Source organism: Nomascus leucogenys, chromosome 2 (assembly GCF_006542625.1).
Source record: "Nomascus leucogenys isolate Asia chromosome 2, Asia_NLE_v1, whole genome shotgun sequence".
NCBI lineage: Eukaryota > Metazoa > Chordata > Mammalia > Primates > Hylobatidae > Nomascus > Nomascus leucogenys.
In genome coordinates this window covers 139,801,473-139,829,260 of record NC_044382.1, presented here as the reverse complement: position 1 = coordinate 139,829,260, position 27,788 = coordinate 139,801,473, and the positions used below count along the sequence as shown (strand labels likewise).

General features: G+C 52.1%; 1 protein-coding gene and 1 long non-coding RNA gene across 7 annotated transcripts in view; one reads left to right on the top strand and one right to left on the bottom strand.

Annotated features, from left to right (window-relative positions):
• Window positions 1-5,948: 5,948 nt before the first annotated feature.
• The window catches only part of ACSL6 (acyl-CoA synthetase long chain family member 6), a 61,546-nt gene continuing 39,706 nt past the window's right edge, over window positions 5,949-27,788 (top strand). Inside the window, exons 1-4 of one of the 6 annotated variants that reach the window (XM_030818475.1) lie at window positions 5,949-6,230; window positions 23,492-23,607; window positions 26,779-26,893; window positions 27,578-27,642. In XM_030818475.1, coding sequence (XP_030674335.1) covers window positions 6,182-6,230; window positions 23,492-23,607; window positions 26,779-26,893; window positions 27,578-27,642 — 345 coding nt within the window. In that variant the 5' untranslated portion in view covers window positions 5,949-6,181. Of the gene's footprint in view, window positions 6,231-18,056; window positions 18,325-18,515; window positions 18,554-23,491; window positions 23,713-26,778; window positions 26,894-27,577; window positions 27,643-27,788 lie in introns of those variants that run through there. The other 5 variants (XM_030818460.1, XM_030818477.1, XM_030818467.1 and 2 more) reach the window with 5 other exon arrangements.
• Window positions 10,700-14,148, bottom strand: LOC105739477. Its single transcript, XR_001115403.2, has 2 exons — window positions 13,929-14,148; window positions 10,700-11,398 (listed from the first exon to the last, which is right to left on the bottom strand). It is a non-coding gene; the product is annotated as an uncharacterized LOC105739477 (long non-coding RNA).

Below are 27,788 nucleotides of genomic sequence, written 5' to 3'. Positions count from 1 at the left end.
GCTTCTTCTTATAATAGATTTTTCCTTGTTACAAAAATGTTTATTCATTGTAGAAAATTTGGAAAATACAGATAAATTTAAAGAAGAAAAAAGCCTTATTATCCCATCACTCACTGGTAACTACTATTAACCTTTCTTCTATTTTTTTCCATGAATATATAACTGCTTCTAAACATCATTTGAATAATGCTGACTATACTGTTTTATAACCTGCATTTTTCAATTGGCCTCATGCCATGAACATCTCTCTGTGTCACTGTGCAGTCTTCTGCATCATCGTTTTTGTGGGTAGCAAAGCATATGCCATCCTATAGATATCCAAAAATGTTTCCAACCTTGTGATTGGGCATTAGGGTAGCTTCCAACTTGGCACTACTGTAAATAATATTGCAATGACAATCCTTTTGAACAAATAATTCCTGATTCCCACCCCCCTCACCACATACACACGCTTAGTATTAATTCCTGATCAACCTACCATTGATAGTCCAAAGGTAAGAATTTTTTGAGGTTTATATTACTCCTTACCAAATCCCCCTGCAGAAAGGGCTCTCAGGATGTCAGACCCTCAGACACACAGTTTCTTAACATCTCTATCCTGCTTTTATTGTTTAAAATTATCTGGCCTGGTTGGTGGGCTTGAGTTGCTTAGGTGGCCACTGGGGAAAAGGGTCTGGATTCTTAGTGAAGAGAAAAGTGATTGGGGTGGGTGAGGGGGTTCCAGATGGATGAGATGGGGCTTATGGAATGCTGGCCATCTCTCCTATCACAGGGATCAGCACCCTGCGATGCCACTGTAGTCTCTGGAGGAGGGAGACAAAACATACAGGCAACAGCTTCACATTTCGCCCGGGTGGGCAGTTTGGCTGAGAAGGACAGCATTTCTTTCTTGAATTGCCTGTCTATGGCTTTTGCTCTTTTGTCTTTTTCTTATTGATTTGGATTACATGTCATACCCTCTGTTGCCTGTGGCATAAATATTTTTGCAAGTTATCTATTGATTCTTTGGATTTTTGTAATGGTGTTTTTTAACACGTAGACATTTAAAATTTGCATGTAGTCAGATCTTGAGATCTACCAGTCTTTTCCTTTGTGGTTTCTGCCTTCTCTGTTGTGCATAAAAAGACCTTCCCCATCCCCAGATGGTGTAAACATTAATCTATATTTTCTTCAAGTTAGATTCATTTTCAGTCTTTAAAATGTCGTTTGTTTCCCATCCGATTCTGACCTCGTGTGAGTGGGAGACATATGCACAGGCATCCCCTCAGGAACCTGGAGGTGCCAGTGCTAACTCCCAGCCAGTTAACCAGTGCTAACTTCCAGCCTAGCGGACTCAGGACAACTTCTAAGAGCTCTATCTTTGCCTTTCCATAGCTCTGGGGAAATCCCAGAAGCCCTTCAGTTATGTAATTGGCGTTATTTTAAAAAAAGAATCTCATTGGTTTTGTCTGTCTGGTTGGATCAACAGAGAATTTTCAATTAAAAGAAACTCTCCCAAATAAGCGGGGTTAATTCATGCCTGACAGATGGACAATGGCATTTCCACAGGGCAAGTGCTCTCCGTGCAGGCAGGGACCTTTTATTTATTTACTGCTACATCCCCAGGACCTAGAACAACGCCTTGCACACAGTGGGGACTCAGCATATACTTGTTAGATGAATGAATGCGTGAAAGGCTGTCATGTATTCATTGTTTAAAATGTAAAGAGGTAATAACATAGGAAAAAAACTCATGTCAGGTTTTTAAAAAGCAACATAAGGTCCAGGCACAGTGGCTCAAGCCTGTAATCCCAGTACTTCGGGAGGCCGAGGTAGACAGATCACCTGAGGTCAGGAGTTTGACACCAGTCTGGCCAACTTGGCAAAACCCTGTCTCTACTAAAAATACAAAAATTAGATGGGGGTGGAGGCGGGCACCTGTAATCCCAGCTACTCAGAGGCTGAGGCAGGAAAATTGCTTAAACCTGGGAGGCAGAGGTTCAGAGGTTGCAGTGAGCCGAGATCATGCCTCTCCAAAAAAAAAAAAAAAAAAAAAAAGGGCAACATAAGATACTGAATACACAATATCCATCATTCATTTATTCATTCAAGTATTTCTTGAACTGCACTACACATGGGGAAAAGACAGGGTTGATGTAAAGATTAAACAAGTTAGCATATTGTATTAGGCTGCTGGAGCTGCCATAACAAAAATACCACAAACTTGGTAGCTTAAACAACAGAATTTTATTTACTTATGATTCTAGAGGCTGGAAATCCAAGGTCAAGGTGACGGTAGAGTTGGTGTCTGGTCTGCAAGACCTCTCCTTGTCTTGCAGATGACTGCCTTCTCTCTGCAATAAAGTTATCACAATAAACTTTCTTGCAATAAAGTTCAGGCCTTTATTCCTGATGTCGCACTTCTTATAAGGACACTAGTCCTATTGGATTAGTGCGCCACCCTTATGACCTCATTTATCCTTACTTACCTTAAAGACCCTGACTCTAAATACAGTCACATTGAAGGTTAGAGCTTCCATATATGAATTGGGATGTGGGGGACACAATTCGGTCCATAATACATACATAAAGTGCTTAGAAATAATGTCTGGCTCATACTAAGCCCTGTGTAAATGTTGGATATTATTATTGTTAGAAAATATACAAAAATGCATTAGTTATTATTGCATTCTCATTGGGGAATGAAATTACAAGTGATTTTATCTTATACTTTTCTATATTTTCCAAAATTTCTGTGTTGAACAATTTTACTAATCTGAGGGGGAAAAACACCACTACTCAGTAAAAGACAAGGTTGAATATTGTTTGCAGCTCCCCAACCATTATATCATGTGTTAAAAGCCTTTGCTCCAGATGGGGTAGCTATCCTTAGTGGATTCCTTGTTGGGTCTCAAGTTTCCGGTTCAGGTCTCCGAATGTGTGGTTGTTAGAATACAGAGAAGCAAAGACTTGGCTCAGCCCACCCAGCCCCATCAGCCAGAGCTTCCACTAGGAGATGCAGTAATAGGGACAGAGGATGCATCATGCTGTGTGCCAGCCCCAAAGCCACACCCTCTGGAGGGCAGGAAAGACCTTAAGCAGTGGGATGGTGAGTGGATCAGTTTGAGTTCTTGGCTCCAAACTGACTAAACAAAGTCTGGACTGACTGTTTTAATCAGAAAAAGAGTACATTAAAGAACATGTTCACTTCTAAAAAGCTCAACTTTTGGGGCAGTTCAAGAAACAGGCTCAAATTTCAGTTTCTGAAATGACTCCCAGAATCATCCACCATCCATGGCTTTTGTTACCACTCTTGTGCCAGCAACGTAGATGCCATGTGCACGACTTTGTCTCATTCATTTCTGGCTTTTTTATCAAAGGCTCACGAGAGTGTGTTTCATTGGTACAGTCTAAGTCACTAATCTACTCCTAGCTGCAAAGGAAGCTGGAAAAGTGAGTTTTCTGGATTCTACTAGAGACACGTGCAACTTGGGAAACTATCAAAATGTAGGAGAGAATGAATGAAAAATGAATAAATGGGAGTCAGGGGCCCAGAACTGCTGTGTGACCTAAGACAGTTGTTCACCTTTCCTGACGTCAGTCTTTTGCTCTGTCAAATAGGATAATATCCTCTGCATTCTTTGGGCCAGACCCCATGCCAGGGCTGCAAATAGATGATTAGGCTCCTGCCTGCCAGCCCACTCAGAGATGCTAGTCTGGGAGGAGATATGTGTGAACATGGCTGGCCACTATGGTGGCTGGATTTGCTGGCTAAGGACTAAGAGGGATATCCAAGGGCTCCCCAGCCTGGCCTGGGCATTTCTGGGCCCTGGGTTCCATGGATGCCACACCCATGCAGTCTAGGGCCTGAGTCACAGCGTCTACCCATGCCTGCAGATGGTCCACAGATTGAGACTCACAGAGAAGGAGGAAGACCATGGGAACTCAGGACAGGAAAGAACAAGTCCCATTACTCAGTGGAAGGAGCAGGCCTTGAGAGGAGAGAGACCTGGCCGTGATCCCACAACCAGGCTAGGGCCTTTCTGTCCTCATCTCTCAGGGGAAGCCAAGCCATGCTCAGAGGAAAACAGAAAAATACTTGGCTAAGCTGGAATCAGTCACAGCTCCAGTACTGGTTTTTGAATTAAAATATTCACAAGTAGCAGAGACAGCTGTAGGGAGAGTAACGGGATGCGACATCCTGCTGGAGGCCAAGCTAAATGTGTCCCATGACATCACTCTGAAGAGGAGGCTGCCAGAGCCGCATAGGGCCTGGAGTGCTCCTACAGCTGAGTGCCGCAGAGGCCTGAGGCTTGCAGCCTGGCTCCTGGCCCCTTGCTCTGTGAAGAAATGCTCTGTTGGCCCCCTGGCCTATGGGGAAATTACCTGACCACCTCCCTAGACCAATCTGGTCTGGGGAGATATGTTCTTTCTGCCCAGCCTTCTGGTTCCCCTGGGTCTCCTCTTCAGTACCAGCAGATCTCCAGTTACTCTGCTGCCAGTGGGAGTGTAGGGGTGGGGTGGGGGGATTCTGAAAGCCATGTTACTTGCTGGGAGGAGTCCTGCCACACGGCCTCTGTCACACCCTCTTGGAGGAGCCCTGCCAAGCTTGAGATCCCAGCAAAGTCCCTGCCAGGCTGTGGCTGAGTTCAAGCTGGAGCAGCTCTCCCAGGAGTCCAGATCCTATGATGGAGAAGGTGTAGGATCCTATTGTAAAGATTGGAAGTGACTCAGAGGCACACATCTGCACACTTGCACCACTACAAGGTGCACACAGGCCTGGGCACGTACATGCCATGTACTCGTACTACAGATACAGGCCCCCACACGCTCACGCCCAGCTGCTGAGCTGAGAGCGCACATGCACTCATGGCTGATGGTCTCTGGTGGGCCTGAAGAGATCTCGTGCTCTTCCACTCTCTGCTTCCTGACTTCTGCTCTCTGGTTTTCTATCCTCTTCTTCCTGGGCAGTGGCTCAGCCAGCTCCTGGCCTGGGAGGGCTGCCTATAGAGAAGGCCTGGCTGCCTGAGCGCTGTCCTCGGTGCTGGAGTCCTGGTGGGCTCTGCATGCTTGAGGAAAACAAGCAAGGGCATTGGGAAGAGGTGATCTTGCTTGGAGGTGTAGATGTTCATGGGGTGCCCACCAGGATGCCTACCCTTATTATTTCAGAAAATGTGCAACTGGGCTTCCTCCTTTCAATAGCAGACACTGCAACAGGTGTCCAAGCCCTCAGCCCAGCAGCGTGGGCATCTGTGTCTGTGTGTGGCTATATGGCCATTCATTGTGGCTATGGGGGTTTCTTGAGACTTCGTGTGCCACATACAGTTGTGTATGAAGACCATGATTGTCTGTTTCCTCATGAGACACCTGTGATTCCATGTGGCTGCCTGTGACCATGTTACTACTGGTGAACACATATGGCAGCCTGTGATCACACTGAAGTCTCCTGTGACCTTGTGTAGCCTCAGACCTGAACTCGTGCGTCCCCAGATGATCTGGGCACTATCTGGTCTAGCTGCCCGATTTGTCAGAGCCTAGGTGAACCCTTGCCACTCCCTCCCCTCACTGGTTTGCAGAGGCGGCACCCAGAGGCTCCCCATGTCTGCAAACTCGGGTCCTAGCGGGCGTTGGTGTCAGGGGGCACCAGCCCACAGGAGTGTGCACCTCCTAGGACAGGTAACAGCGACCCAGCTGCCATTCGAGCCTGCCCAGCCATAAAACCCAGGCTGCGAGTCGCGCGGGGGCAGGGTCGCGTGTTGATGGGGTGCGTGGCGGCGGGGTGGGCTCAATGTCACGCTCTGGCGCTCGTCGCCCGTGCTCCCCCTTCTAGCCGGTTTCCCCAGAACGCCAGGTACTGACGTTGGGGAGAGGGTCCGGAGAGGGCTGGTTCGCTCTGCGGCCGGGCCCCTCCCCCGCCCGGGAGCTTGGCGGTTCCGACAACGCGGTCAGCGCGGGGCAAGTCCCAGACCCGGACCGGCTGCAGGGCAGGGAGTAAGGCTCGGTTGAGAGCGCGCGCCGCGCCCTCCCCCTTGAGCCGTCTCCGCAGCGGCGCGGGGAGGCGGGAGCTGCGGGGCCGGAGGGCGGGGGCTAAAAATACCCGGCAGCGGCGGCGGCGGCGCGGCTACTGCTGGGGCTGCTGGGCTGCGGGGCTGCCGGGCTGCGGGCCGGGGAGGCCGGGCCGGGCCAGGCCCCGCTGACCGCCATGCTGACCTTCTTCCTCGTGTCGGGGGGCTCCCTCTGGCTATTCGTAGGTAAGTGCCCGTCCTGTCCGCGTCCCGGACTCCCATCTCCCGCAGGCTATGAGGTCTTCGCCCGAGGTGGAGGTGTTACATCTCCGCGGCCGCCGAGTCCCCATCCCCTGCTGCTGAGCTGTCCCGTCAAGGTCCCCAGGGCCGCTTAGGTACACCCTCCGCCCCCAGTTCTCGCGGGCTCCGGGCCGGGTTTGAGGAGCACCTGGGTCTGCGGAGGGAGATGGGGGCTTGCTCTCTGCGACCCCACCACAACCCCCCGCCGAGTTCTTGCGTCCCCCTTCCCTGATGGCAAGGACCATCCGCGGATCAGATTAGGCCCTGAGCCACGGCCAGGAACAGACATTGCGTCCTTGTCCATCTCCTGGGACCGGAGACCGAGGGTGTTGGTCCCCGAGGTCCCACAGCAGGTCAGCTATGTAACCCGGACTGACCTGGGCTTCCTGATCCCGGCGAGGGGCTTCCTCACGACCCCTCCCTTCCCGTCCTTCAGCCAGAGTACAAGATTTCTGTAAAGTAGGATTCACCTGGCTCCTCTGCTCTGCCCAGGGCTGCTGTGTCTCCACTGTTTCCAGACCCCTCCCCTCCACCTCACAGGAGTCAGCCTCACCACTGCACTTCTTAGGCGGCTACAAGGACCCCTGCTCGATCCCACCTCCGCACTTACCTCCCTCAACCCCCCATACACCCACACCTGGAGTCTCACCACAGGCTCTTTTATCTGCCAGTTCTACTGTCCACACCGGCTACTTCCCCTCTCTGAGCCTGGGGTCCTCCAGAATATAATACCACTAAAGGATCTCCACCTGCACCCCCAGCCCCATGTGCAGATTCAGCCTGATAATTTGTGTGCAGTGCTTGATCCTTAAATTGGCCTTAAACCTGTCCTAGGCCACAGCAAATGCTATATGAATGTTAGTGTTTATTATTATCTCACATTCAAACAGCACCATCAGAAGTGGTAATAAAGCTCTTTCTGAGCCAAGGAAGGGGACGAAGTTGACCCTTTTGAAATCCTTACCTGAGACTTTGTACGTGTTATTTAATATTCATGGAAAACCCTAGGAGGTCAGTGACACCATCCCTTTTTTTACTGAGTTCAGAGGTCAATTGACTTGCCTAGTATCACACGGATATCTGGCAGACTGGGATTCCATTCGAGGTTTTAATTGATCAACCAATGCTAAGTGCTTGGCTGGATCAGGCCTGAACCTGGAGGGTTGGTGGGCCAAGTAATCACTTCCTTCACCCCCACCATTTCCTTAAGTTAGGCCACAGGGACACTTCCCCTGAGCTGGGGGAGTGAGTGAAGCCTCCCTAATCCCCTCAGCTCCCTAAGCTCCTTCTGTCTGCCAGTGTCTGTGCAGGGGCACTCTGGTCCTGAGGCACATCCAGCAGACAAGGGCAGGGCTAGAGCTGGGGTTGGAGGTAAAGGGCAAGGATAATTAAAAGAATGGTGATGGTGGTCGTAACAGCCACCATTTAATGCCTGAGTGATGGATGGTCTCAGAGCCTCTCCACACTGCTAGGACCCCTTTGCCCTACCCTCAGGAGGCCCCCACCCAACCATGGGTCCAAGGTCAGCTCTCTGAAGACTTGGTCTTCTGTGGCTGCAGGGAGATATCTAGGGGCTGCAGGACCACTTGTGACCGGGGTCATCAGCAGCCTGTGAGAAAAAGTCCCTCACCCTGTGGGTTCCTTGTCTGTGAGCAGGGTTAGCTGGCACTGACTCAAAGTGGAGTCCTGTTTCCTTGTGGAGCATTTCCTAAAGTGGTCAGCTGCCTCCTCTAATGGGAAACTGGGGGACCTGCCTCACTGAGAGACTATACAGGGCCTCAGAACCGTCAAGCAGGAGTGATTCTTGGGGCAGGTAGTGGCTGCTTCCACAGAGGCCGAGCTTCCCAGTGCAAAAAGCAAGAGGCTGAGGCTGGTCTTTGGTGCTCATTGGATAGAATACCCCAGACAAACGCCGGGGCATTTTAAGTTATGTATCCACCCTCCTTGAGACTCCACCTGGCCCCCAGCCTTTCTCTGGTGGCAGAAGAGACTCCTGAGTTAAGAGCTGTAGTTCTGTGAGCACACCTGAGAACATGCTCTGCCTTGTCATCTCCGGGGTCCCATGGTCCCATGGCAGCTGCCAGATCCCCTCCACTCAGCCAGTAACAGGAGGCAATGTCTCTCTTTAGTAGAGTTATGTGCTTTTTGCCACCTAACCTGGCCCTAGGGAGACAAGGTAGGGCCAGGCAAGGGTTTCCCTCAAGGGCCCTCAGGGAGAGATGACATAAAGTTGGGGATGGGGGTGTGGCAATGCACCAGGAGGAGGATCTGACTGTCTGGGGGAGGTAGCCATCTGTTCTGTGCTGTGTCTGTCCTGTTGCCTGCTGGAGAGGCCAGCAATGGGTCCTGGGCCAGCCCAGATCTCACCTGTGTGTTGAATACTAAACAAGGAGACAGGTAAAATAAGTCCAGCGTGAGTCAGATGCTAGGTCTGGTTTGGGGAAGCATGCCCTCAGTGCCATAAACACCTAGAGGACAATGGGAGCAGTGGATCAGACCTTCTGCCTGCCTATACAGCACCTTTGTGCAAAGTAGGAAGAGGTCCCACTCTTGGTGGATAACTTTCTAAAAGGGCACACCTTCCTCTAGGCTAAGGCAGCCCCATGCCGCAGGGTCCAATCTGTTCAATCATATACCCAACCATCAGTGATATCTGAGTGGGCTTCTGCAGCATTCAGGGGAATTTGTCAGAGATAGGGAGGCCAAGATCCAAGTGGAGGAAGCCATACTAGCAGAGTTTGTGGAAAAACTGCAATGGGGGATGAGTCTTCAGGGTCTTGTGCCTGAGCAATGTGGGTTTTGGGAGAGGATTCTGGAGAAGGTTTCATTTGGGTGGTAGAGGAGCCCTCCATTTAGCTGCTGAGTCAAGAGGAAGAGAGTGGAATCCAGGAGGATAGTAGGAGGTCGTAATGATGTTATGGATAAGAATAGATGTGGTCCAAGGATGGCTTGAGTCATGGCTGGGCTCCAGTAAGGAGAAGAGATAAGCCCCCACCCTTGGCCTCTGCCTTAGGAGAAGTGGGGCTGGCCCTGGTGGGGTGAGACAAGTTTGCCAGTCTAAAGAATGGTTTGGCATGCTCCTGGCTATAGATGCCTAGGGCAAGCATAGACTTGCACACTTTGGCTTAGTTCAGGCCCATGAGATCCTCCCCTTCCCCCACTCTGGGCTCCCATTAGGGTAGAGAACTGACTTGAGGTCTAGGGCCACCCCAGGGGTTTGGAGATGGCAGTTATGAATTGGGACAGATGGTAGAGCTCCAGGCAGAACAGGTGGCTCTGTGTCCAGCTGGGGACATGCCTCACAAAGAAAGCCTGAATTTGTACAAGGTGCACCAGCATGGAGCAGGATTTTGCCCGCAGCACCTTCTCACAGCTCTCCAGCCTATATGGTAGGAGCATACTGACACCAGGGGGCAGCAGAACCCAGTCATTATGCTCTCCAGCTAGTGTTCTGTCCCTTGTGATTATGAGGATTCATATGTTGACCTTCAGAAGGCTGAATTTGGCTCAGCTACAGCCCCAGATGGGACTCAGGACTGTCCCATACATGGGGTGAGTGATCATAAGGCTCTGGCTTGTTTATAAAAAGGGGCAAAAGTTACAGGCTTTTGTATAACAGAAGCTACACTGTGTATCCAGCTAGCACTGGGCACATAGTAGGCACTCAAATACTCAGTAAGTACTAGGTGTGTGTGGAGGGGTGTTTTTACGGGATTAACTATTGCAAACAGGCTGATTTGGCTGCTGTTTCACTGAGCACCTACTATGTGTCAAGCACCCTGTCAATGATTCTCCAAACTTTCCTTCCATCCTCCCACAACACTGTGTGCTGTTATCCCCATTGCCTAGGCAAGGCCCTGAGACTCAGAGAGGTTCAGTGGTGAAGCACCTTGTAAGAGCTGTGAGTCAGGCCACATTCTCAGACTTTCAGTCCAGGAAGGGACCACCAAGCATGATCAGCCAGCCATGTTAGCTAAAATTATAATAAATTGTGTTAGGCTTTCCTTAAAGGGGATCCAGGATTCTGACATGCAGAAATGGAGTGGGGAAAGAAAAGGCATTCCAGGCCAAAGGACCTGTGTGAGGGAAGATTGGCAATAGGACTGAATGAAGTTGAAGGACCAATTCTGCTGGGCCGGTGAGTTTGCCAGAGGTGGGCTCTGCAGGCCTAGGATAATAGGCCAAGCAGCATTGGCTTTATTCTGTGCAGTGGTTGTGTCAAGGAGGTGTGGGTAGAACTGGGCATGTGGATGACCAAGGTGACACTATTCCTGTGCTCCAGAAGCCTCCTCCACAAGTCCATGGTATCCTTGAGGGCAGGGCCAGGTGTCTCATGTCTGTGTCCACAACCCAGAGTTGGGCACACAGGGTACATAAGTGTTTAGTGCATAAACTAAAGAATTCCCTGAGAGTAATTTATTTTAATAATGTGTTTTATAAGCTGTTTCCTTACCACAAGTCAATCAGGAAACAACAGATTTTGAGTGTGCTCCTGCTAGGATGCCAGGCTCTGTGCCCAGCTGGGGGATGATGCCGATATGTTAGAAGCAGTAGGGAAAAGCAGGTGTAAACTCCTTGCAGGCAGGGCCAGGTTACCCTTCACCGGAGAACCCTGAGTGCTGAGAACCAGTGCAGCCTGGAATAGAAGGAGGTGCTCCAGAAGTGTTTGCTGAATGAATGAACGAACTAGTGAACTCACAGCTTCTGGGTGACCAGTTTTGTGGAAGAGAGTCTTCTCTGAGGGCTGTTGCTTCCTTAGAGCTCCAAGGTTCCAGTCTCCTGACAGATTGGGAGCTTGGGCCACTCTGCCAAGCATAGATGAGAGGAATTCCCAGTCAAGATCCTCACCTCACTGGATGGTCTGGTGTGATGCTCCCATTCCTTGCGTTGGCCTCGCCAGAGTTCCCACTAACCATCCACTGGGTCCACAGATTGGTGGGGTTAGGGGAGTGCTGTGGATGCGATGCTGCTTTGAGCCCTTGGGGTTTTCCTTCAGGATGCCCAGAGGTGGTTCCTCATCATTTGCTCAGCTGCCTCAGGAGATCCGTGGTATGTGTGGTTATTCCTGGGCCTACTTCCTTTGTGTAGCTCCTAATTTATGTGAATCTTGGGGCCTGGGACAGGCAGAAATGGGAAGATGGGAAGTGGATTGGAACAGAAATTCCAAGCCAAGCTGAGCTATCTATTCTGAGACCCAACCAATACTCTCAGCGCCAGAAGGATTTCAAATCCCAAGAAGTCTCACCTGACCCTATTTGCCAGCTCTTCCCAGAGATACCCTTCCTCTCCCTGCACCTAATCCAGGCATGTAGTAGGGGCGTCTGGGGGAGTTGGGAATGGCTTCTGATTTGCCATCTGCCCATTTAAGCCTGTGTTCCCAGATCACTGTCTCCTGGGAATTTAGAGCAGGAAGCCAGGCCAGTGAGGGAACAATCAGCATCTTAGTGCTCAGACCCTGGTATAAGCGAATGTGGGCTGGCACCTGTTAGGGCCAGGAACAGACTTAGTAATTGATAGCTATTCGAGAAATGAGTGAGTAGGCAGGCCCAGGTTGACTGGGCAGCTCTGGGACAGACCCTATTGACCAATGCCTGGGACCCTGCCTCACTCTCAGCACAGCCTGGCCCACCAGTGCAGGATGTGGATTCCAAGGGACTGATCAAGACTCAGCCCTGCTACAAAGCCCTGCTTTTCCCTCCAACTCATGGACTGTTGTAGGGGCTGAGACTCCCCTGTGGGACTCCTCCTGCCCATGCACCCCTGTCCCAGCCTTAGCTTTGCTGCAGACCATTCTAGACACTGACTGCAGATCCTGCCTCATAAATAGGCAGAAATGTCACTGGGAGAGACAGTGAGGTCAACCAGATATTGGATAGACAGGGCAGCTAGAGGCTACACAGCAAGGACAGTTAGAGCTGGGACAGAAAGCAACAAGGTAGCATGTGAGCCTGCCAGTGAGACTGGACAGGGAGGTTGACTGGAGGCTGGACAGTAAGACCTTTAGGCCAGTGAGAGGAAGACAACTGTCAGTATGGAGAAAGTGGACTCAGTGGAGACCCATCCAGGCCTGCAGTGACCCCTTTGCTTTGGAAGGGGCAGAAGCTCTGGCCACTCTGCCCTGCCACTAGAGCTGATGCTGCATGAAGCCACATAGACCCCAGGACCATGCTTAATGGCTGGAGAACTTCAGTGTTCATGGTGACATGGTGACTGTGCTTTCCATCAGATGGGCTGGATGTCATTCTCTGGGGACACCTTCAACTCACGCATTTTTTTTCTTTTTTCTTTTTTCTTTTTTTTTTTTTGAGACATAGCTTTGTTGTTGTTGCCCAGGCTAGAGTACAATGGCGTGATCTCAGCTCACTGCAACCTCTGCCTCCTGGATTCAAGTGATTCTCCTGCCTTAGGCTCCCATGTAGCTGGGATTACAGGTGCCTGCCACCACACCTGGCTAATTTTTTTGTATTTTTAGTAGAGATGGGGTTTCACCACGTTGGCTAGGCTGTTCTCGAACTCCTGACCTCAGGTGATCCAGGTGATCCACCCATCTCAGCCTCCCAAAGTGCTGGGATTACAGGTGTGAGCCACCACACCCAGCCAACTCATGCATATTCTGCAGGCCAACTCCCCTAAGCCTAGGTCTGTCTGTGGTGGCAGGGAGGGTTTAGAGAGAAATGGAGATTGGGCCTTCCCCCATCCAGTAGGCTGGTAGGGGATTTGGGTGCATGTGTCCCTGATGTCCTTGCCACAGACCAGATATGGAAGGCTATGACCTGTGGAGCCAACTTTTCCAGGTCATTCTGAAGTGTCCTGTCTCCTCTGCCTCCTGCTTCTGCTCCCTGGACAGTTCCATGACCTCTCACAGAGACATGCCTGGCACCTTGGCTTCATGAAGATACTGTGTGGCCCAAACGAATACTACTTTCCTTTAGCCCCAGAGGCTAACAAGACATATCTCCCTTGGATTTCAGGAGATCTATGGAGCATCCACCAACCCACTTGGTTCAAAATCAATTCCAAAGTGGTTTTGTCCTACATGTCCTCTCAGGCTCAATGGCCACATGTGTGCTTGAGATCTTGCTGTGCTATTTCTCCTGGTAGTGGGAGTCTGAGTGGCATCCATGCTCCACAGGGCACAAGGTCCGTGCTGTGGTTAATAGGCAGCTCCTGGTGACCATGGGGTGTCAGCGAAGCAGTGTTCTGGCTGCTGAAAGTCAGCCAAAAAAAAAAAAAAAAAAATAGAAGCCTGACCTTGGCATGGAGCCTTGGTTGAAGAAGGAGCCCAAGCCCTGGAAGCTAGTGATCCCGCACATGGGGTTCTGGGCTGCCCTCATCCCCACCTCCAGCTTGAGGGCACTTGTGGCAGCAGGACTGTGGGCACCAGGCAGAGGACACACGTGGCCTCCATTATTAAAAGTCCTCTCTGTGCACTGCAGGGTCTTCTTGTGTACCAGCACATTTTTCTTCCCATTTCTTTCTCCATGTTTACCATCAACACTGTGAGAATGACTGAAGTTTCCTTATACAAAAAAAGGGTGCTACTCCAGACTCCACCACTACTGTTTTTGAAAAGCACAAAACCAACAGAGCGTCAGAGGGGGCTGACCCTCTTTCTGGATCCCACCTCCATCCCCCCGACCTTACGTAGTGCTTTCCTCAGCAGCTACCGAGGCCTCCAGTTCCCTCTCCAAAGATGGTGGGTTCCTTCCAGTGGGTGCAAAGTGAGAGCCCCAGTGATTGGTGTTCACAGTGGGTCAGTGTGGACAACGCCCGATGGCCTGCCTGGGCCAGCTGGGGCCTCGTTTTGCTTTGGTCTGAAAGACATTTTTGTTTTCTGGTGAGAACAGCCCCAGCCTGGCCAGGAGCCGGCCAGCGGCAGGAATACAAACCCTTTCATGTGACAGACCCAAGTGGAGTTATGCCCTCCTGCCAGCAGCAGGCCCTCCCCTGCCGCTCCTGGGAGGCGGCCATTTGCATATTTCCCATTCATCCTGGCCTTGAAAAGGAGGCCTGAGTTCCCAGTGCTCCTGCCTGCTGAGGGCTGGGCCACTCCAGTCTAGTGTTAACTCTGTGGACACTGTAGGCTCTCACAGGCCAACAGCAGAACTTGACCGCTTGCTGCTGGAGGGAGAGCAGCTTAAGGCTGCAGCTGCTGCGCCGCCTGACCTCCGGAGGGGGGATTCAGGAGGTGGCAGATTCCCGTTGACCAGCACAGCCTTTTGCTAAACTGGAGGAAATTCAGACTTATTTCTTCTTGTGGCATTCAGAAGAGGAATTTTGTCAGACTATGGGGATGCCAGAATATTCAGCTATTTACCAAATTTGCCAGAAAATGTGCCCTTAACCAAAGGCAAAACTCTTTTTGTCTTGCTCACTTTCTAGTCTACAAAAAAATTCATTGACTCTGGAATGGTAGGTGAAGGAGCCATGCCGGATCCTGGCTGCAGCAGCAATCCCTTTGCCGAGGATGGAGGAGCACAGCTTGCCTGGGGCACTTTTGCATCCCCAGGGCTGAGTGCCATTAGCTTGTGGGCTGTGACTCTGAAGGCATGAGGCAGATATACAGTACCCATCACCATCTTTTTCCTTTCTCCCATAGCTAAGTGCCATCCTGCCAGCCTCAGCTTCCTGCCCTAGTCCCTCAGTGCAGCCAGGCCTCTGCCTCCTTCCTGCCACTGTGTGAGGGCTCCTGCCAGGGGCCCCAACATCTTACAGGCTCTTCCTGTGACTTACCAACCCACTTCTGTCCCTCTTCTATAGCCCTGTTCTCTACCCTTTCCCACCCAGCTCGGATTCTCTCCTTGTTCTCCCTCCCTGGCTAAGGATGTCTCAGGTTCTGTCTTTTGCGCATTTCTCCCCTAGCACGTGTCCCCAGGAGACCAGCAGGGCTCCTAAGTGAACAAGCAGGCAAGCAAATCCCTCTGTTGCTCCCCGCACCTCAGTGATCCCCAACCATATATTGGCAGGACCCTCCCTACTTCAAGGAGCTTCCCTCTAGCTGGAGGAGGTCGCATCCCATCCTGCTTGTACCCCAGCCATCTGCAGTTGAGCTCTGAGTGCATGGCCTCGCCATGAGCAGCCCATATGCCCTTTGCTGGTTCAAGCTTAGTTTGCAGTGTGTCCTGAGTTTGAGCCAGTGGCAGAAATGAATCATTGCTCCTGAGGCCAGGACACCAGCTGTCCTAACGTGGACATGGCTGGGAAAGCAAAGGATCATGTTACAGCCACAGGATTTGGCTTCCTGCACAGGAAGGCCTCGCCAGGGAGTGTCCCTGTAACTGTGAGGTGATGATGGCCCTGGTCAGTATTCCTAGGGTCCTGCCTGCTGTCCCAGGGCTTGGCGTGGAAGGATCTGAACTCATCCACACCATCAGTACTGGTTATCATACCCTGTAAATATTTCCAAAGGAACTACTGCTGTTTTTTAGCCCCTGCTGTCCCTCTTGGCTCTGAGAACTTTGTCCCGCCTGATTGATGGGGAGGGCAACCTTTATCTCAGAGCATGTGAAAGGCACTGTGTATCTGTTTGCTCCTCTGTTCTCAAGGCTATTCGTATTTTAAAGTTCCTGAAAGCATTGTTTGTGCCTGGCTTCCTGGTGCTAGTGTCAGGAGTGTGGACCCACATTCCCTGAGCAGGGCTTAGGGTAAGTGAGATTTTTGAGAGGTACTGTCATGAGGATGGGGAGGCCAGCGGGCAGTGGAGGCTGCTAAAGGGAGGCATGTTCACAGTGAGCTTGGGCTAGTTGCAACAGGTGGCTCTGTAAAGTACTCAGTCACAGCCAGCCTTAGTTGGGCCTTTCTACATTCAAGGGGCTTAACTGAACCATCAGAACTGTGATCGGGCTCCTTGGGGAGGCTTGGCAGGTGAGCCACCGTGTAACCTGGCAACCCCGTATCGTATCCTGGGCCTCTATCTCATGGGGGATGTACAGTGGGTCTCACCTGGCAATTCCCAAGTCAGGGAGGCTCTTTGCTCCATTTCTGCCCTGGTCTTATGTGGTTCTGCGAATCTAATCAAAACCCAAGAGGAAAATAGAGAGCAAACCCTTCTCTCACAGCAGAGAGAAGCTTGAATGCCTGTGTGGAGAGGGCAGGTGTTGGGCAAGTGTGCACTGCTGTGTTTGCACCTCTGCAGGTCGGGGTTGCACATGTGTGACGGTGAAGGCTGTGCATTTCTTAACCTGGCAACTGGGCTGCACACTGCTTGGGGTGAAACTACTCCCTCAGCTCTATGCCTCTGGCACTCTGGGATTTCCCACTGACCACGAGATTTCCTGCCCCAGAGGCTGCCTTGAGAAGCATTAAAGTAAGCTTTCATATTAAAAACATCTCTGAAGATATTTGGAGAAAAGTAAGGGTCCTGCCTAGAAGAAAGGGGAAGTGACTTTGTGGGCTGATCGGGGGTCCTCAGATATTTGTTCATTTTAATTGGGGTGGGTTGGGGGAAGCTAGGGCCAAGTTCCAGATGAGGGTCGCTGAGGCAGGGCGCTCTTGTCATGGCTCACCCAGATGGTAGGGTGAGTAGTGGAAGCCGTTATCAGCTCCAGGGAAGGTGTTGCAAGCCTGTGGGCTCTAGACTTGCCAGGCAATTGGGCAAACAGCTTTCAAGAGGGAGCTCAGAGCACTGGGTCCTGTTCTGGGACATTCTTGCAGCAAGGGAGCAGGGTTAAATTTGGGTGGACAGTGGCCCAGTGCAGGCAGACTTGTAATTGCCCAGAAACATCTGATGTGGGTAGGGCTTGGGGGTGGTGGTAAGCTGGGTCTCATGGCCTGGAGTTGTCTTTTACTTATTAGCAGGTGCCACCATGAGTCTAGCTGTCTGTCTTATGGTCGGAATGAGTGTCCAATTCAAAATACACAGTGATCATATTTGTGTGCTCAGCCGCATGTTAGCCATGGAAGTAGGAGTGAAAATGCTATGGAAGTAGCCACCCACACCCCTAAGCCTTACAGATCTTGCAGTAGTGAGACCCCCGAGAGCCCCTGGGACCTCAGTCTCTCAGTCTGGCAGAAGTGCTGCAGGACTTCAGAGCTCAGCTTCAGTCCTAATAGGCAAGGGTGTGGGTTCTGGCTCCAGGGTGACCATTCCTGTGCAAGCTAGGCAACAGTATCTCTTAGTGCAGGCATGAGAGCAGGGCTGGTATGCTGCCCTGGGGTCTTGTGGTGGAGATCAGCCACTATCTTCCACCTGCTGGCTCTGATCCTTGGTCCAGAGTGTCCTCACTCCCCAGAGCATCCCTAAGCAGATGTTTTATCTGGAACTGTGCCATTTCTTTCCTCTTCCCAAGTAGATTGGCTGTGACCCTGTGGGGGTGGGGAGCAGAGGCAGCCCCTGGGAGAGGCTGGGGGCAGAATCTCCCAGGTAGATGGTACAGTTGCCCTCAGTGCCAGAGAGCTAGCATCCCCATCCCCTACTCCCCACTACTTCCTGTCACCCCCCACCCCCTACACACATAAACTCATGCTGACTGCAGTCCCAAGCCCATAGCAAAGGCCTGACCCTAATCATTGTCTCAAATGGATGTGTAAGGAGGCTTTGTTCTTAAGAAACCCACTTGGCAAACTCCCTTTCAGAACTGCAAACAGGGTGGGGTGAGGGGAAAAGCAGGGGGGTGTAAGCTGAGGCTCTGGCACGCTGGCAGGGTGAGGGTTAAGGCTGGGTTGCTTGGCTCTGAGCTGATCTGAGCCAGCACCGCCCTGCATGCAGATGGAGGTGGGGCTGGTGGGGGCCTTGAGGGGCCAGCAACTCCTTACAGAACTGCTCTGTGCCCTGTTCCCTGCCAGACCTGCTCCCACAGCCACCAGGGAGCCTGCGCTACCACTGCTAACGCCTCTACCACCACCCGGCTTCTCAGAGCAGGCGGCTGTTGCCATCGACTGTCCCCAGGAGGGCAGACTCGGGGCAGGGCCTTCGCCACTTTTGTGCTTTGATCAAGATGTGGTAACTTCTTTCCCTGGGCCCCACAGGCCCTATAAACGGAGGCTGGTTCTAGTGGGACGAGCTCAGCCGCCTCCTCAGTGCCAGGAGCCTGCTGGAAAGGTAGGGTGTGAATGCATCTACTTGTGCAAGTTGTCTTTGAGCCCCTTTGGCTTGCAAAGAGATGGAGTAACTGCTTCAGCTACTTACTATCTACTAAGTGTTTCCCTTACTACATGCCTGGCACTGCACTCTCTGTCCATGAGCTTGTTTGAGATGAGGCCCAGAGGGGCAAAGTGACCTGCCCAAGGCCACACGGCTATCAAGAGACTGAGTCAAGATTTGGACCCAGGTCAGTTCAGCACCGGAATACCCACTTTGGGTCCCCTCCCAAGCTCATTTGCTAGGGTCCCTGGGCCCTGGGAGAGGCTGTAGTTTTCTTTTTAGAGCTCTTCACTTGGAGTTGAGGACATTCTTTGATGATTTGGTGGCTGGGCTTGAGCTTCCCCACCCTTTTTGAAGACCTCAGAGGTTTGCAGAGGCCCAGAACTCCATCATATGAACCCCTATGAGAGAGGCTGATACAGAGGAAGCCGGAGTGATTCTAAGGGGAGGGAAGAATCTGAGGATCATGGAGAGCCTCAGTGTGAGCATTAGTTTGGACTCTGGTCCTAAGGCAATAGGAAGCCAGATAAGGTTTTTGAGCAGTGCCATGACATGATCCTATCTACATATCAGGAAATAACTTTAGTAACAGGGCAAGCACCTGTTAGAGCAAGGAGACCTATGGAGAGGGTGGTATGGGAGTCTGGGCTGTGCTTGGTGGTGGCTGTCAGGCCAGGGGCTGTTGGGGTAGAGAGGAATGGTCGGGTATCCAGCTAGACAGTGAAGCCTAGAGTATTGAGGTTAGGAGGCTGGACCAGCAGAGAGTTCTTAGAGCCATGTCAGGGTCCCCAGGGCCATTTCCACAGTGACTGTGCTCTGGGGCTTTGCTTCTGCCACCCCACCACCTTGGAGCCAACATATTTCCCACCAGGGCCCCTTTCTTCCTGTTCTCTCCCATGCTGGATTGCCCTAAATCAGCAGAGGGCATGCTGAGGTGGGAGGAAGTTCCAGTTTCCTCAGCCTTAGCTACCACTTGGTATTATAAGCTGGTCTGTGCTGGAGAAAAAGATGTCGGATATTCCAGGAAGAGAGGAGGAGGTGGCTAGTTCATGTGAGGTGGCTTGTTCATGCCTGTGTCCTCCTGCCAGGTGAATATTTACAAACACAGCCGCTCACCTGGCAACACCAGCACCACTGATTCCCTTGAGTTCTGTCCACACTCCTCTTGCCCCCGACACACACACAACGCACATCTCTGCTGCAGCCAAGAGAGTCTCTTGGGGTATGGAAGAAGGCAGTATGGCTGGGACCCTAGAGACCACCAAGCCCTACCCCAGGTCAAAAGAGAGGTGTGGAGGTCAGAGGAGGCCAAGGCCCTGTGAAATAATGAGATAAGACCAGACTCCAAGGCCTAGGCTCTGCCCTCCCCATGCCAAAGGGTTGGTGGCTTGGGCTGGCTCTGAGGCCCATGTCCTCAGGGGACCTGGACTCGCAGCTCTGCCTTGCAGTGGCTCCCAGGTCTGAAGGGAACCTCAGTGTGAATGCAAGCAGTTCTCACTGTCTGAGAAGGTCGATAAGCCTCAAAGAAAGAGACCCTCTGGTTGCTGCCCAGCCAAGGTGGGGTATAGGCCCAGCCTCAAGGCCAGAGGAGCTGCCACTGCTGCAAATACCTCCTTTGGGGTGAGCACCTAAGTAGAAGTTGTAAGGAGGAGTGGGCAGCCAAGCCCTTTGCGCACTGCCTTCCATCACCCCAGTAGGAGGAGAAGGACTCAGCCAGGAGAAGATGGTGAGTTCTTGATGTGAGGCCAGGAAGAAGCCCACCCATGTCCATGGCAAAAGATAGCAAATGACTGGCCCAACTGGCTGGTCCCCTCATACAGGCTCTGGTGGCCCTGCACTTCCCCCAGCCCCTGAACCTGGGCCTGGGCTCTTCCAAGCAGCTGGAGCTGGTTGTCTGTGGGTTCAGTGCCAATGCGAAGGAAAGGATGGATTGTGGGAGTGGGCCCAGTGTTGGCAGGGGTTGGGGTGGCCATACCACACAAGGGGCTGGCATTGAGACTGCAGTCTTGGGCTTGAGTCCATGCTCTACTACTTGTTTACTGTGTGCCTTGCTTGCTGAACAAGGTGGCTTCTCCAGTGGAGTCTCTCTCTGTTCTCCCACCTTAGAGGGAGTACCTGCAGCTGTTGTGAGGGTCAAACAGTACAGTGTGTAAGAAAGGGCTGCCCAGGCATCAGGAATTCAGGAATTTTAGGCCAAGTCCCCTTCTTCCTCCCACTGAGGACCATGGTAATATGGTGACTGCTGAAAGCTCAGCACATCCAAGAGGCCAGCCTCACAGACTTGTAGCACTGATCTTTGTATGAGATTCTGTGGGCTCAGTGCTTTATTTTCTGCACAGAATATTCTGTTCCGTAAGTGTCTTTTCAACTCCATGTGCTTTTTCAACTCCAGCCTTTGTATATTTACTTTCCTCTGCCGGGCCACCCTTTCATCTTTATCTTTCATTCTCAGGATCAATATCACTTCCTGCCAGATGCCTGCCCTGACTCCCTTGTACCTGAGTCAGGCAGCTTTTCTGGCTCCCCATGTCTGATCATAACACTGCCCATTTCCTCATGTGTCCTTCCCATGGGACCGAGGGCAGGCCCAACTCTGAGCTAGATGAGAACAGGGACTGTGTGAGGGTCTGCCAGATGGGTGGAAAGACAGATGGATGACTTGGCTAATCTGGGCTGTGCTCTGTAAAAACTCTAGCATTGCACCGAATGCCACAATACGCAAAGCTCAGAGTCTATGAGCATCTGCCAAGGACCAGGGACTGGTGGTAATGAAGTATCCTTCCAGGGTTCTTTAAAACTTTTGGGGTATACAGCTGAGCCCTCGTGCTAGGCATGAGTTTCTTGGTCCTTGGCTTCTCAGATCATTAAGTCAGTTCAGCTCCTTTAAGAAAAATGTCCATCAGCTCAGAACCCACCCTAAGAGTTGATGAGCATATCTGGATTTTCTACTAAGTAGTGAGTCATTTATCTGATAGGCCTGGCTGTGATTTTATCTTCCCATCTGTAGCTTAGGGAAGTAAATGTCCCAAGAAGGCCAGCTAGTCACCTACCCAGAGTCTTCTCCAGAGTAATTTTCCCTGGTGAATCTACTGTGGTCTATAGCTTGGCCTCTGCTTTTTTATGCAGAAGCTGAATTGGAAGGATATGCTAGGAGTGGGTTGTTCCTCCAGGATGGTCCCGTAACTGACCCAGCTCAAGGAAGCTCCTATTAAAACTGGATTTCCAGCTCAGGAGCTCAGTGAAAATACCACACTTGGCTGGAGGCTCACCCAGAGCCTGTGGGTGGCTGATAAGTGTTCCCAAGACTCAGACTGCTGTGCCATCTGCAGAGCATAAACTCCTTCTGTGGGGCCGCAGTGTCCAGGCCAAATCACCTCTGCCCAGTGCTTCTACCAGGCCTGCTCCTGAGCCGTTTTCATGTGTCCTGGGCTGAGCAGTCCTGTTGGTTTGACAAGCATATTCTTTAGCCGTCTCTTTAGTCCTCTGAATATGCCAGATGCAGTGCAAGGGGCTTTATATGTCTAAATGGTACTGCCCTCATTTTAAAGATGGGGAAGTGGAGGTTCAAAGAAGAAGAATAGGCTCAACCTTGCATTGCTCATAAGAGAAGGAGAAGGAATTATAACTGAAGAATTTTTTGTGTGTCTCTGCAATGACTTTGCACATCACTGGCTTCATCTCCGGTGTTGTGATGTTATGGTTTAACACAAATGCCATTTATTGGGATTTCAGCAGATCTCCCCTCTCTCAGGGGTCAAGCAATTTTTTGGCTCATATCCCATGGCTGCAGAGTAGCCACTATTGCATTCTCCTTGTTTCCCTTCTTGGAAGCACAGCCATGTTTCCAAAGGCTGAGGGCCTGTGAGGAGGGTGCCTATGGGTGGTACAGGGCAGCCTCGAGCCCACCCTGCTATCACTGGGCTGGCAGACCTGTAGGTGCCTCTAGCCTCAGGTCCTACTAGGCAGTGACATGAGGGGTTCCCACTGGGGATGCCAGCACCCATCACCTGGCCCACCCTTGATACTTTCCTCAGTTCCAAGCAAGGTACAGAACTCTTGAGCCAAACTGGCTGTGTATTTGCTCTGCCAACACTGCCTCACTTAGTGGCAGAGAGGAGGATGCCGCAGGCCCCTGGGGCCTGCTTCTCTTTCAACCATTCTCCAGTGCGTCTCACAGAGACCTTCCCTCTGTCTACACCAGGGCATCTCCCATGTCTCCCTGATGGGCCCACTGTACCCACTTGGGCTGTAGTGGGTGAGGGTGGCTCCCTGGCCACCATCTGTGACATGGCAGGAGATGTTGGTCCCCCGGGGAGCACACACAGCACTCCACTGAGCCATTCTCTCTGAGCCGTGGTTTCTCTTCCTACCAGTTTAACACCTGCTCTCCTCTGCCACCTGCCTTGCCTCTGAACACTTGCTGATGGGATCAGGGAGGACAGCACAGGGCCCAATTATGGTGGGGCCAGCTGTCCTCTTGGTACTCGGTCAGGGACAGTGCAGAACCATAGTGCTCATACAGTCAGATAGGTCTTCACCTTCACATCATGAGGGCTGGAGTATCTGTCAGGGCTGATCTGCGGTCTTTGCCCTGCCCCCACTTCGCTCTCACTCAGGGTCAGGGCCTGGAGTTGGGAGATTAGAGTTAGAGGGGGAGGAGCCTGCATTCCTTCACCCCTGGGCACTGTGCTGAGCACTTCTGCTGCCCTTCCCTCTTCTCCCCACCCCAGGAGCAAAGATAAGTAAAATGCTATGACAGCAGTCACACAGGAGAACAGAGCACCCAGGCCTTGAGGTCCAGGAAGCATCATTTCCAGAGCTGCCAGAGCAGTGGCCCTGGAAAATATGGAAGCAGCTGTCAGCCACGGCCCAGGGCCTGAGCATGTGGTTCTCAGGAAAAGTGGGCAGGATATCTGACTGTCAGGTGTGACGGCAGAAGGTTCTGGCCTCTTCCTGGGAAAAGCCCTTCTAGGTAGCCAGCTTCTGGGGTGCACTCTGTACATCCCAACTCCTCCAGGGCCTGCCCTGCGGTGTTTCAGACCAGATATCAGGTCCTGTGACCCAGGACCCTTCCCTAACCTTCCCCGTCAGGTCTCTTGTCTCATCTGACTCTTGTTTTCAACAGAGTTTGTCCTCTCACTTCTGGAGAAGATGCAGACACATGAGATCCTGAGGATACTGCGGCTGCCTGAGCTGGGTGACTTGGGACAGTTTTTCCACAGCCTGTCGGCCACCACCCTCGTGAGTATGGGTGCCCTGGCTGCCATCCTTGCCTACTGGTTCGCTCACCGGCCAAAGGCCTTGCAGCCGCCATGCAACCTCCTGATGCAGTCAGAAGAAGTAGAGGTGAGCAGGGTAGGAGACGTTCCACTGCAGAAAGTAGGGGGCGGAGGACAGGCATCTTGGAAGTAGATGCCAGGCTTGTGGCTTATTTGAACTCACATGGCCCAGAGAAGGTCTGTCTCCCCTGGCAGTCAGCCACTTAGCTCTGCAGCAGCCTCGGGCAGGGTCTCCTACCAGGCACTCCTTCTGCCTCTCCCAGGAACTGCATCTGGGCAGAGCCTGAGCTGGGCCTTGCACTGGGCCTCTGGTTTGCCTGCTTCTCGGGTAGGAGGGCCTTGGCTCATTGGTACTGCAGTAGGAAGCCTAAGCAGGTTGTTGAGGAGCTTCCTGGTAGATTCCCTCCCAAACTCTCCCGGTCTGGTGCTGGGACCCAGGATTCAGCTCACCCCTGGCCCTGCTCTCCCTGAGTGCATGGACTCACACATGGTGCCACCAAGGGGAAGATGATACAAGGGCCAGTGGACAAGGGTGTTCTAGGCTAAGCCCGGAAGGACTGGTGAGGTGTGTTTCATTATGAAGCTTATGGAATTTATTTTTGCCTTTTAAAAATTTGCTTTTTCTCCTCTTTAATTCTGTTCATTTGGAATAGATAATGTATCCACATAGTCCAGAACAAACAAATGGAATGTACTGAAAAGCTTCTGTCTTCTTCCTTGCTCTCCCAGTTCTCTTCCACTGAGGCAACCTGCTAATGCTGTGTCCTGGCCATGAGCAGATGTGTAGAGACACTCACCACACTTTAACTCATATCCACCACATACCCTGTTGTGCACCTTGCCTTTTGCTCTTGACAGTGCACCTTGGCGATCATAAGCATGTTTTGCCTTGCAGGGGAGGGTGCAGGTTGATGTAGGGGCTGGGATCTTTAGGGCATTTTTCCAGCAGAAAAATGGTACGTGCAAAGGTGCAGGTGTATGCTGAAGCACATGGGGGCTTTGTGTGGGATGCTAGGTAGTGGAGAGGGGCTGGAGATGGGCTGGCCAAGTGCTGTTGAGAATGGCCTTTGGTGACTGGCAGTCCTGGGTTTGAAGCCTGGCTGTGCCTCTGAGTTGTATGGCCCTGGGCAGTTTCTTAACTCCCTGAGCCTCAGGGCTCTCAGTTGTAAAGTGTGTAATAAAAAGAGCACCTGCTTTCTAAGGTGTGGTAAAGATTGGGTGTGATGACCCAGAGAAGGCACTAAGGACAGCTGTTTTTGGTTAAGCTTGTGATTATATCACATCTGGAGAGGTCAGCAAGGACAGAGCCCCGTGAACTGTGCAGGGACCGGCAGAGGGAACAGCGTGGAGCTATTTGAGGTTTTCAGTAGGGAGAGACATGGCCAGTTTGTGCCGTAGAAGGGTGGGTGTGACAGGGGCAAGCGTAAGAAAGCAGCTGCAGGCATCTGGGTTGGTGGTGACAGTGGTCTGGATGGTGTCAGAATGGTGAGAGGGATGACCCTGGCTCGTGTGTAGGGGCCACTGAGTGAGTCACTTTGTGGGTCTGGAAGACAGGACATGGGATGAAGCTAATGCCTCCCTTCCTGGAATGACTGCTTCCTCCCTTGCCTCATCCCCCAGGAGCCCAGAAAGCCAGAGTGGCTGCACCGGAGTAGGCAAAGGAGACAGTGGTAGGAAATGAGATGGGAGAGGCAAGAGGGGCCCAGATCAGACAGGGCCTGGCAGCATTGACTGTGCCTGCTGTGTGGTGAGAAACAATTCAGATCTTGTCACTCCCCCTGGCCTAAAACCCTTTCCTGGCTCCCCACTACCCTCAACCTCACATCCAGATTCTGCCTTGATCTGCAGCCTCTCTGGCCTCCTCCCCCACCATTGCCATCTGGAGCTCCATGAATTGTCTACAGTTCCCCAAATGCACCTGTGCCTCCTGCCGGTGCATTTGCAAGTGGTGCCGCCTATGCAGGCTTGCTGTTCCCTCCTCCTTACTCTGTCCGGCAACCCCCGTGCATCCATCGAAGCCCAGCTTGGCAGCTGATCGATAACACACATGCCCGGTGTTGAGCCTCTTCTGTCCCTGGCATACAGTCTCTCCTTGTACCATATCTGTTGCCCAAGTGCCAACTGGGTCTGATTGGATGTGTCCCAGCTTCTCTTGCAGGTCTTAGGTGGGCTTGGTCCTTGAAAGCACTGGCCAATCAGAACTTTCCACTCCAAAACAGTCAGGAGCTGCCTGTGGTTTTGAGTTTGGCTGTTTGCTTTCTGGTTCTCACAGATGTTTTTTTCCTTAGACCTGCTGTTCCAAGAGGTGGCAGGCTCTGGCCCAGCCCAGGGTAGCTCAAATAGTGCTTGAAGAAGAGGTGGAGCTGTGATACTGGAGAGTTTGGGTTTGGGCACCCTGGGGAAGGGTGACAGGGTGGAAGGGGAGGAGGCAGGAGAAGGCTGGCTCCTCACCCTACTGACCAGCACAGAGGGGGTTTGCCACCTTCCCACTCTGCACCCGTGCCACTTTGGGCCCAGGAACTTTCTGCCTGCCTCTCCTCCTCCATTGCACATGACAAAATTCAGCCTGTCCTCCCTCCCTAGCCTCCTAGGCCTCTGTGCCTGGGACAGAACCTTCAGCACAGTCCTCTAACTCACATCATTATGTGAATGATGGGTGGCAGCCTTCTTAGCTAGCACCACACCCAACTGATCTTTAACTCAGGGGCATAGCAGTAGATGATGGGATGGGGGATACCTTGGCAGGTTGTTCCTGAATCCAGCCAGTACTCCCCACTGTGTTGTATGAATGAGCCATGGTGTATATGAACAGTAACTGAAAACTCTAGACATTCTGTATATGCTGACCTGCTGTGTGAATGCTGTATGTGTGTATGGAGTTTGTATTTGGGGACACTGGTATACCCGGCCTTCACGCATGAGCCAACTATGTCGGAGTGTGGCTACATGCAGGTTGAGTGTGTACAGTCCAGGTGTGTGTAGTCCATGTGTACACGGGCACACAGATGCCACACTGCTAACTGCATACACAGGTTGTACATCCGAGCTGTGTACCGCCTTGTGCCTGCTGCGGCCCTCTCCTGGCACCCCTACCTGCCTCAGCCAACTTCTCTGGCCGGTGCTTGTCTTGTAGGACAGTGGTGGGGCACGGCGATCTGTGATTGGGTCTGGCCCTCAGCTACTTACCCACTACTATGATGATGCCCGGACCATGTACCAGGTCTTCCGCCGTGGGCTTAGCATCTCAGGTGAGAAGGGTTGTGGGGGTGTGGAGGGGCTGCATGGCGGGGGTTGAGTGGGTGCAAGGGTGGGTATGCAAGCATGATACCAGGGCCACGGCAGGTTAGCTATCCCCAGGTTCAGTGGAGAGAAGCTACTCCTGGCCTTCCTCCCACCAGTCAGAGAAGCAGCTGCATTATATGGCTAAAGGGCTGACCTCAGCTTTGTTCCAGCCCCTGGGGCAGCTTGACCTTAGGCCATCACTTGGCCCATACTCTATACTCTTGGGGAGTCTTGAACTGCCAGGCCACTGGCTGGCATGGTTCTGAACCTGAACCTCTGAGATGTCTGGGTGCTCTCAGGGTAAGAGGCAAAGAGAGGTAGCTTACCACCTCCTCCCAGGGGTCCCCAGGTGTCTGTATCCTTTGGGTCTGTAATAGGGATAACCACACAAATTATGGTGGGGACTGGGCACTGCATCATTCCCCATTTCCAGACCTCCCTGATCCCTGGGGTGATGCCATACTTATGTGCTTTAGGCCCTCTTGGGCTTCAGCAGATTAGACAGGTAGCTGGCAGTGCAGGAGGGCAGTTCTCTTGGCCCATGGACACACTACAGTATGGGATGTCCATCCAGGTTTCTGATGGGCGGATGTAGGTGGCACATCCACTCTGACCCCTCCCTGGCACAAGGCTTTCTTTTCTCTCTACAGGGGATGGGCCCTGTCTTGGTTTCAGGAAGCCTAAGCAGCCTTACCAGTGGCTGTCCTACCAGGAGGTGAGTGATACAGGACAGGCCCCACCCTGGCCACCCATACAGATCTGACACTCAGGGCAGGTAGGGAGGGATGTGGGCACCTGCTGGGTCTTGGAGGGTCATTTATTTCTCTGGCCTGTCTGCCAAACTCCCGGCAACAGCCTTGA